At 47.9% G+C, this 8726-nt stretch overlaps 3 protein-coding genes across 3 annotated transcripts; 2 read left to right on the top strand and 1 right to left on the bottom strand.

The window, feature by feature from the left end:
• Positions 1-372: 372 nt before the first annotated feature.
• GGS22DRAFT_190983 (uncharacterized protein) lies at positions 373-3590 on the bottom strand (the record flags this gene model as incomplete). Its single annotated transcript, XM_047965064.1, has 5 exons — positions 373-837; positions 902-1105; positions 1158-1234; positions 1291-1394; positions 1447-3590. The coding sequence occupies 5 exons, from the start codon at positions 3588-3590 to the stop codon at positions 373-375; spliced, it is 2994 nt and encodes a 997-aa protein (XP_047816845.1).
• A 1150-nt stretch (positions 3591-4740) lies between these two features.
• On the top strand, positions 4741-7137 carry GGS22DRAFT_169276 (permease for cytosine/purines, uracil, thiamine, allantoin-domain-containing protein). The gene is made up of 6 exons (XM_047962296.1): positions 4741-5042; positions 5100-5148; positions 5288-5464; positions 5520-5603; positions 5654-6636; positions 6695-7137. Exons 1-6 carry the CDS (start codon positions 4983-4985, stop codon positions 7019-7021), a joined length of 1680 nt encoding a protein of 559 aa, XP_047816844.1. The 5' UTR covers positions 4741-4982; the 3' UTR covers positions 7022-7137.
• A 99-nt stretch (positions 7138-7236) lies between these two features.
• On the top strand, positions 7237-8604 carry GGS22DRAFT_43382 (uncharacterized protein). Its single transcript, XM_047967079.1, has 3 exons — positions 7237-7531; positions 7602-7983; positions 8044-8604. Exons 1-3 carry the CDS (start codon positions 7384-7386, stop codon positions 8219-8221), a joined length of 708 nt encoding a protein of 235 aa, XP_047816843.1. The 5' UTR covers positions 7237-7383; the 3' UTR covers positions 8222-8604.
• Positions 8605-8726: the final 122 nt, after the last annotated feature.

The following is an 8726-nucleotide window of genomic DNA, read 5'->3' as shown; positions in this document are numbered from 1 at the left end:
ACCCTAACCCTAACCCTAACCCTAACCCTAACCCTAACCCTAACCCTAACCCTAACCCTAACCCTAACCCTAACCCTAACCCTAACCCTAAGAAATGAATTAACAATTATTATTTTAGTTTAAGTCCTCACGAACGATAGCTCCGGCCTTGACCCTTGCCCTTGCTATACATGTTATATTACCTGTAAATCATTCCCATATACATAATAGTTCGACGTCATTTAGAAATATTCTCATGAGTGGAATGTCCCCACTATGGTACTATATAATTATGGTTGCGAATAACTTCGTTTAAGTTTTCGTACACTTTTTACTTTATAGCAGCAGTAGGATAGGTACACTATCTACCATATGATTATTGGCAAGAAACTTTCATATATCATACTCGTCAATCACACTCTTAGGCGGTGCGTACTCTCCGACCCCTTGAAAAGGCATCATCAGGCCGAATCCCTCAGGTCCACCAACCTTGAGCCCCAGGTCTGTTTTCCATAAGGGGTGCGACGGCATACCAATGACGCTTACCTGCAAGCCGTACCGCAATTCCTGCGACCCAAGTGCTTCCCCATCTTGTCCGAGTATGGATATAAGATCAGGCACCGTACATACAATCTCGCTCTCCTTAATTCCGCTTGAGTCTGTGTGGGCTGCATAGAAATACTCATTCTGAAATGGTATTATCATATGCCGCTGCTCGCTGTCGACGGCGTTGGAACCAGACTCGTCGGCGTTGAAGGGGGCAATCAAGACACTCCCCATAGTGTAACCAGCACCGATGTCACGCCGCACGTCGATGACTTTACCAATGAACAGCACCTTACCGGGAGTGCTGGCAAACTATTAGAGTAAGGTTAATAAGCTGTAGGCTATAAATATTTAATAAAAAGGAAGTGTAACTGACAATGGCGTCTGTGAGACTTCTCTTATATTTCCTCGCCTGGTGTACCGCTCTTCCAAGATACCAGGCTTGGGAGACGGTGTTTTCGACGACGTATTTTCGGATAACGTCGCCGCTCAATGGCCTCGCTGAGACGGCACAGCCTAAACCGAGCTCCACGGCTGTTGTCCGAAGGATAGACTCTACGCGAGTAGGTGATTCGGCTTGCTATTAGACTGTAAGTGCATATTCTCCAAGTCGATGTAATGTATTCTCTCACCATTAGGACTGAGACATTATTCCTCGCATCGGTGAGTGCACATGGCATTATGGGTTCATCGTTGATATACAGAGTTGCTGATATAGTTAGAAAATTGGTATTCGAGTAGTCGACCTTAGAAGCATGAACTCACAATGATACATCGTGGGATACGCCCGTCCCATCGCGTCCCCATCAACTATGGGGATATCGTAGTGGACACCCGTAGGAAAGGTGCTCATTCCGTTGCCACCGCCGCTTCTTCGGTTAGATACAACAAATATTAAGACCTTCGATTTCTGTGACTCACATTTCATCTGCCATGATTGCCTGACATGATTTAATTCCAAGTATGCTCTTCACGGCTTCGACCCCATTGACAATTTCGGTTCCGCTAGCAAGTCGCTCGTTAATCACGCTTGGAGCGCCGTACCAGCTCCCAAAGCAAACCAGGTCAGAATCCTTGAGGGTTTGCGGCGAGATAACCCGCATCTTTCCGGATCCTCCACTCCGTAAAACATTGAGGCCCTTCAACAGTTCGTGATAAGAAGGGCCGCCACCGCCAGTACCTAAAATGCCTGTTCCCGTTGCGATGAGTTCGAGATCAACCTCTGAGAGATACCATATTTTGTCTCGCACTTCAGGTCTGTAGGTGTCGAGGTCTGTCTTGAGTGACGGCTTCGCAACTGGTTCGGCTGCATCAGATACATGTTCCTTGACTCCCTCTTTTGTCTCGTCCTCTTCTTCCTCCTCTTCCCCTTGTTGTTGATCCTCGGCCGGCGGTATGATTAGTCTGGAATCAGGGATGGCCAACTGCCCAACCGCTTTAACAATCAGCCGTGTCGCCTTTTTCGTCGTATACTGTAATGCAATCTTGTCGATCGATACGATTTTCACGTCCTCTGGAGCTGCGCCCTTACGGATTGCTTCTTGCGTTGCTTTATCACATACGGCGCTAAGAACTGTCTTCTCGTCTTTCCCCTCCAGAATTTCTATGACGTCTATCTCGCCGGAGACCTTTGCAATAGCTGCGCCAACTGCGTTGGCGGCATCGTGATGAATAGGCTTCTGGCACTCGGCCACGTTATCAAGCTTTAGATCGTCGGTGACAAGAAGCGAACCGCCACCAACAAGAAGGACGTGCACCGGTGCTTCGGAGACCTTCATTTTTTCGATAACCGATTGAAGCATCTGTTTTATCTTATCCTTTGCGGCTAATACCGTGCTTGTAGCGACTCCTAAAGTCTTGGAAGGATCACCGAGCTCGGCGCCTCCCGATGCGACCACGATGTCGCTAGCAGTCAGAACGGATCCGCCGAAGACCAAAGCCTGTTCGGTTAAAAAGTGACCCACGGAGTCGGGTCCAACCGTGACATCGCCGGTTTCTGGATCGATTCCAATCTTGCTTCCTCCGCCTAGGCCAATAGAGATGACCTCCGGCATGGAAAACGCGGTCCTAACGCCGCCAACCTCGACAAAATTCGGAGCTTGGCGTGGGAATCCTGTTGGAAGCAGCGCACACACGTCGGTAGTAGTTCCACCAATATCCACAACTAATATTTGATGATTCTCTTTGATGGAGCTGGTTATCTCGCTGTCAGCTTGCGGGACTCGCGGCTTGTCCAGCCCGGCGAGGAATGCTGCTCCGGTCATACTGTTGGTGGGGCCGCTCGCGAACGTCTTGATGGGGAAATCCGCCGCCTCGTTGGCGCCAACAAGTGTCCCGTCATTTTGGGACAGATAGAGCGGACAGTTGAGCTGTAATCGTTTCATAGCCAACTTAAAGCCTCGGACAGTCTTTCTCGCTGTTGCCAGGATTGACGCATTCAAGATAGTTGCGTTCTCCCGCTCGAGTAATCCTGGGGGGCCGATATTGTGACTGCATACAATATTTAACGCAGGATTCAATGCTAACATCTGACGCTTGCACTCCTCCTCATGGATGCCTTCGTGGTCGAGGGGCGAGAAGACGCCAACAAGAGCTACCGCTGTGACGTTTCTAGAGCGCAGTTCCTCGACACAGGCCTTGATTTGGGTAGAATCAAGTGGAGAGATCTCGCGCCCGTCGATTTCAAGGCCGCCGTTTAGATACCACGCTCCACCGTCCATAATTCTTCGAAGGCCGACGGGGAAGTCAGTAAAGGGAGGAATCTGCCGCGTGAAAGGTCCGCAGAGGCGCACGACGCCCACGCGACTTAGTCGCCGGGTATCAGCTTCGATTAGAGCATTTACGAAATGTGTAGTGCCGATGGTGACGCTTAGAATGTTCGCCTTGAGGACATTCGAGTTGGTAAGGACCGTGCTTATAGCGCTAGTAATACCGGATGTTATGTCCTCTGTAGTGGACGACTTGCAAGATGCTAGGACGCCGCGATTTGGAGAGTCTAGCGCCGTGATGTCTAGTATCGCAGCATCTGTATTGGTACCGCCGACATCTACGCCTATACGATACATATTGGCGTCGTACTTCAGGGAAGTTTAAAACTTTGGTAGATGATAGTACAGTAAACGATCGTCACCCTTGACTGAGCTTTTACTGGGAACGCTGTTCAGTGACTATCCGAACTATTATTGTCGCTGGGAATTTGATCTATATCAGGTAGGTTTTGGAGGTAATCCCTCATGGACAAATTGCGGCTGTCCTGGCAGTCATCAGAATAGTGAAGCATGCTTCGGGGGTGGAGCCGAAGGCAGCCCGAAAGATTCCCTATCGCCAAGGGACGAGCTAGGGAATCTATCCGCCGACGCGCGGAGCGCTGCGATGAGCTGTTCCCCACTTGATTTCGACCGATTAGGGAAATTTAAGCGTAGTGATAATGAATGATGGCAAAACGTTAAGGTTACCAATTCCAATTACTAGGTAGTGTTGGTAATAAAATGAGGGTATCGTGATTTCAACACATCTAGTTACCTAGTTGCCGAACTATTCCACGTGGTAGTATCCGTACTCTCAAATCTAGATTGGTCCACCGCAATCGTTATCTACCTAGTAGGTAGGTACGTAAGTAGGTAGGTAGGTAGGTGAAGGCGCCGCTAGCAGAGTTCATAATATCTTCCAAGGTTCGTTGCCGACTTCTTCGTTTATTATATCAAACGGGGACATCGAACAATACCTATAGAGTGAAGGGCAAATTCCCAGAAGTTATAAAGCCAATGGCTTGGCTGGTGTTAAGTGTCTCCCAACCCCTCCGCAGAAGAGAGAAAAGAATATTATATGATTGGTGAGGGTAATTCTAAGTTATAACCTTCGCTCGTAGAAAAAGCGTGCTATAAGTCTAGAAGTTACCTAGGTATTATTAAAAAGTAAAAATACAGGGAGATAAATAGAACAATACTGATAATACATGTTAATCATGATGAATCCAAGATCCTTATTTAGTGGTTCCGAGCCCCTCAGCCCCTAGAACACGCCTGAACGCGGGGTACATATGCAAGTAAAATCCAGTTATCGCTATTAGCTACCTCCAGCGACAGTTCTGCACTAGGACAAATACAGAAAAATAACCGCAAGCCTGGGTTGGGTCCGCGGCGTCAGGAGATCCCTTATCTATTGATCGCCTAGGCCGCCTAGGTCCCTACTGCCAGCCAATAAATCACCTAAATGGCCTAAATCATACCCCCTAGTTTGCACTAATCAAGCTATACCCAGTGTGTTCCGTGAAGCTTACAATTGGAATTAGATCCGCAGATAACAAGGCGTCATGGTGTAACTGGGTTGCATCCGATGCGACAACCTCGCCGGATAGATAAGCTAGAGTCTCCCATATCCTCCCATGCTTCTGCTATATCCTCCTAAGTATTGGTATCTAGGTCGACGACGTTCATCTTGAGCGTCATTTTCTTGCGATGGTGTCCTGGACCGAGAGACTACAGGTCGCGCACACGACCCCGGTTTGCCGATGGATCGTGAGTGCCAAGCTGATGAGTCTAACTAGGGTTGATAGGTGCTGACAGAGAAGAAAGAACTACGATATCCGCCCTATCGAGGCCTCAAGGCGCACTTGGGGGTTCAGTATGTAACATCCAGAGTTATTTGTTCCCCTTTCTAGTATCATTCCTACTCTCTTGGAATTAATACAGCCGAGACATGCATTAAATGAGCCAATTCCCTACCTAAACAAGCCACTAGGTACTAATTCCCGTTCTTATAGTGGTATTCAACAACTACTGGCTTCTTGTCAATTTTAGTATCGCGACATACTTAACCGGAAGCGCCTTGATCCCTCTAGGTTTGACCTGGTGGCAAGCCATCATTTGTATTGTTATCGGCAATCTCCTGGCGGCCGCATTTTGCGTCATCAACTCTCTTCCGGGTGCCTATTACAACAGTTCGTCAGCTCTACTCATTTCCATCCTCCTCTGCGTGCTAACTTCACATTTCAGTCGGCTTTCCCGTCGCCAATCGCGCTGTATGGGGCATGTGGGGATCTCAATTCGTCATCTGGAACCGCATCTTCCTTTCTCTCGGTAGGTAATGTTGGTACGCTACGATAAGCGACAGCGTTAACGGTCGATAGTTTGGTATGGCTTCAATGCCTGGGTGGGCGGCACTTGTGTCTACGTGATACTCCAATCCTGGGATGTCAACTTGGAAGAGCATATCCCGAACCACATGCCTGAAGACACGGGCATGACGACGGCGCAATTCGTCGCCTACATCGTATTTAGCGTCATCAGTCTGCCTGTCGCCTGGATTCGACCGCATAAGCTTGAACGATTCTTCATCTTCGCAAGCTCTATCACCATGGTCTTCTTCATCGTTTTTCTCATTTGGGCTCTCGCGACCATGGGACAGGCAGGCTTCGGTGATACGATCAGTCCCAGCACTACGCTGCCGAATACTGGAGGCTCTGGTAGTGTTGCCTGGCTAATGATATATGGCGTCGTTTCGACCATCGGATCGATCGCTGCGGGCATTCTTAATCAGAACGACTACGCACGCTTCGCCAAGCGCCCTCGTCACGCCATCATAGGCCAAGCGATTCCCTTTCCTATATACGGCATCGGATGCTCCGTTGTCGGAATTCTTGTCACGGCAGCCACGCAAAATAGATTTGGCGGGGAGGCGATCTGGAATCCGCCCACCCTTCTTTCGCGCTTGATCACCGACTCCCCAACCGCAGGAACACGGGCGGCCGCTTTCTTCGCAGGTCTCGCACTAGTCATCTCTCAGGTGGGGATAAATATCCCAGGAAATGCCCTTAGCGGTGGATTCGACCTGGCAGCGACGTTTCCAAAGTACATCAATATTCGTCGGGGGGCGTACATCACGATGGCTTTCAGCGTGATCGTCAACCCGTGGAAGTTGGTCAGCACGTCGACAATTTTCTTGACTGTTCTTTCCTCATACTCCATCTTTCTAGCTCCAATGACAGGTATGATGGTCTCGAGTTACTTGCTGGTTACTCGGAGGAAAATGAAGACGGATGATTTGTACCGTGGCGATAAGGGTAGTATTTACTGGTACAATGCTGGCTTTAATTGGCGTGCCCCGATTGCTGTAAGTCGTATCTGCTCCAGGTCATCGTATCCGTGGTCTCTATCTAACCTTTGCTTAGTGGGTTATTGGAGTTGCTCCCACACTTCCAGGGTTTATTGCAGCAGTTAACAAATCCGTCATCGTTCCGGATGGTTTAACCCAGTTGTATTTTATGAGCTACCTTTACGGGTTTCTCTCAAGCTTCTGCGCGTATGCTTTGCTTCACAAAGTATTCCCGGATGCCTCTCTTAACTCGTTCGTCAATGATGAGAAGACAGCGACAGAAATGATGACTATTTCAAGGGAGAAGTGGGATGACGTAGATTATGAGCCCTCGGGAGTGGTAGATGGAGAGGAGACTGCCAAATCGGATGGCAAAATCTTCATCCGGACCCGTTCGGAATGATAGATAGAAGGCTGGACCGACCCCTTTCATCATCTCTTAATTTAGGTGAAGCACAATAGGCCACTGCGTATTAATAGTTAGGTTAGTACAGGTATTAAATATAGAACGTATAGGCAGTACTCCGTCGCACAAACATGCCGTGGTACCTAGACAACTCCACCAACTCGGTGTTAGTCGGAATTGCGCGTCTTTCTTTATTCTTGAAACTAGTGGCGTCTTATTCCCCCTCGTGGAAAATGGCTGGCGTATTACCTACTAAATAGCTCACGTTTCCCTTTCTTCAAAACGTAGGACTTTCCTAAAATCACTGTCACCATAAGTTTCAAATATCCCTTGCTAAAGAGATCGTCCTTGTTGTCATCATGGCTGCTCCTCAGTCTGAAGCTGCATCGCAGCCATCCGTTCCTGATTATATGAAAGATCCAAATGCCGTGCTTGGAGATGTCGATGCTGAGTGGAGGAATACTCGACCACCAGACTATTCAAAGACCCGAGTCTTCTATTCAGAAAGTAGGTGACCTTAGAATTGCGCCCTTCGTCTAACTGAAATATATGAAGCTGATAACATAATATCCGATAGCAAAGCGACGTAAGCACGAAGCCGGTAGTCTGCCCGAATTGGTTGAAAACCTGGTCAAGAATTGGGAGATTGAAGCGTCATTCAAAACACGCCTTTCAGACTGGCGGACAATCGATCATGAGACCTTCACCTTTGCCGTCAATGATCTAAAGCCTTGCTCGGCAGAACATATGCTTCGCGTGGGTACTTACAACGCTATCATCTCTCCTTGCAAATATTACGACCCGGAACACTCCGACTTTGCTGCTAGTCACAAGACGTTCAAGAGGATGATGCCGGCTTTTGCGTGGGAAGTGCTAGAGGTGCATAGCGGACCACCTGTAGTCTCATTCAAGTGGCGGCACTGGGGTGAGATGAAGAATGATTATGTGGGCCAAAACAGGTAAGTCTCACTCTGCTATACCAAAACCTTGCTCCGGTATTGACCTTCCGATTCCACAAGCAATGGAGAGAAAGTCACGGTCAAGGCGAAAGGGCAGTTGATTGATATTGAGGGAGTTACTGTAGCTCATCTTAATAGTGAATTTCAAGTCACAGAGCTGAAAACGTGGTTTGACTCGAACGAGATGTTCAGGCAAATGGACCCTGACGGTAGTGCAATCAAGAAAACTGTAGGATAGAAATAAGGAAGGATTGAAATATTTATACGGGACAATACATCATAAGTAGCCATAAATGAGACATTATATAGGCATGGCCCCAATAAACAGTAACCTGGTAAAACCGCAGACTCGTTCAACGTTGTCTTCAAGTTAGTCATCTTAACCAATAGACCTCATGTGGGAGTCAAATCCGTGTTATCTAAAAGGACCTCGTATCGTGTGGTGTCTTTCTTCAGTGGTTAGGCTCCCTGGGATATAGGGATTATTGACAGGTAAATTTCAGTGTACCTAGGTACAGATCACTACTAAGTAAGTATCTCTTAGCCCAGACCTAATACGGGGTAGGTAGGTAGGTACCGAGGTATTTCCCTATTATTCCAAGGTTGTCACTAACTGCTCAGCGGCACAAGGGGGGAATATTAGAAAGACAGATAGCAGCACTCATGATCCTACTCGGGAGAAATATAAAGAAATTGTTTCGGTAAGATATTTGAACATAGGTACTTGCCTACCTAGTTAATTA

Source organism: Annulohypoxylon maeteangense (genome assembly GCF_022496945.1).
Source record: "Annulohypoxylon maeteangense strain CBS 123835 unplaced genomic scaffold GGS22scaffold_14, whole genome shotgun sequence".
Taxonomy (NCBI): domain Eukaryota; kingdom Fungi; phylum Ascomycota; class Sordariomycetes; order Xylariales; family Hypoxylaceae; genus Annulohypoxylon; species Annulohypoxylon maeteangense.
The sequence above is the reverse complement of the archived record's forward strand: the minus strand, read 5'-3'. Positions and strand labels throughout refer to the sequence as shown.

Bases quoted from the DNA above. Each gene is read 5' to 3' on its own strand.
- GGS22DRAFT_43382 (XM_047967079.1), top strand. From the start codon at position 7,384: ATGGCTGCTCCTCAGTCTGAAGCTGCATCGCAGCCATCCGTTCCTGAT. The intron at 7,532-7,601 runs GTAGGTGACCTT...AATATCCGATAG, and splicing joins CCGAGTCTTCTATTCAGAAA to CAAAGCGACGTAAGCACGAA. The intron at 7,984-8,043 runs GTAAGTCTCACT...CGATTCCACAAG, and splicing joins GATTATGTGGGCCAAAACAG to CAATGGAGAGAAAGTCACGG.
- GGS22DRAFT_169276 (XM_047962296.1), top strand. From the start codon at position 4,983: ATGGTGTCCTGGACCGAGAGACTACAGGTCGCGCACACGACCCCGGTT. The intron at 5,043-5,099 runs GTGAGTGCCAAG...CAGAGAAGAAAG, and splicing joins CCCCGGTTTGCCGATGGATC to AACTACGATATCCGCCCTAT. The intron at 6,637-6,694 runs GTAAGTCGTATC...ACCTTTGCTTAG, and splicing joins ATTGGCGTGCCCCGATTGCT to TGGGTTATTGGAGTTGCTCC.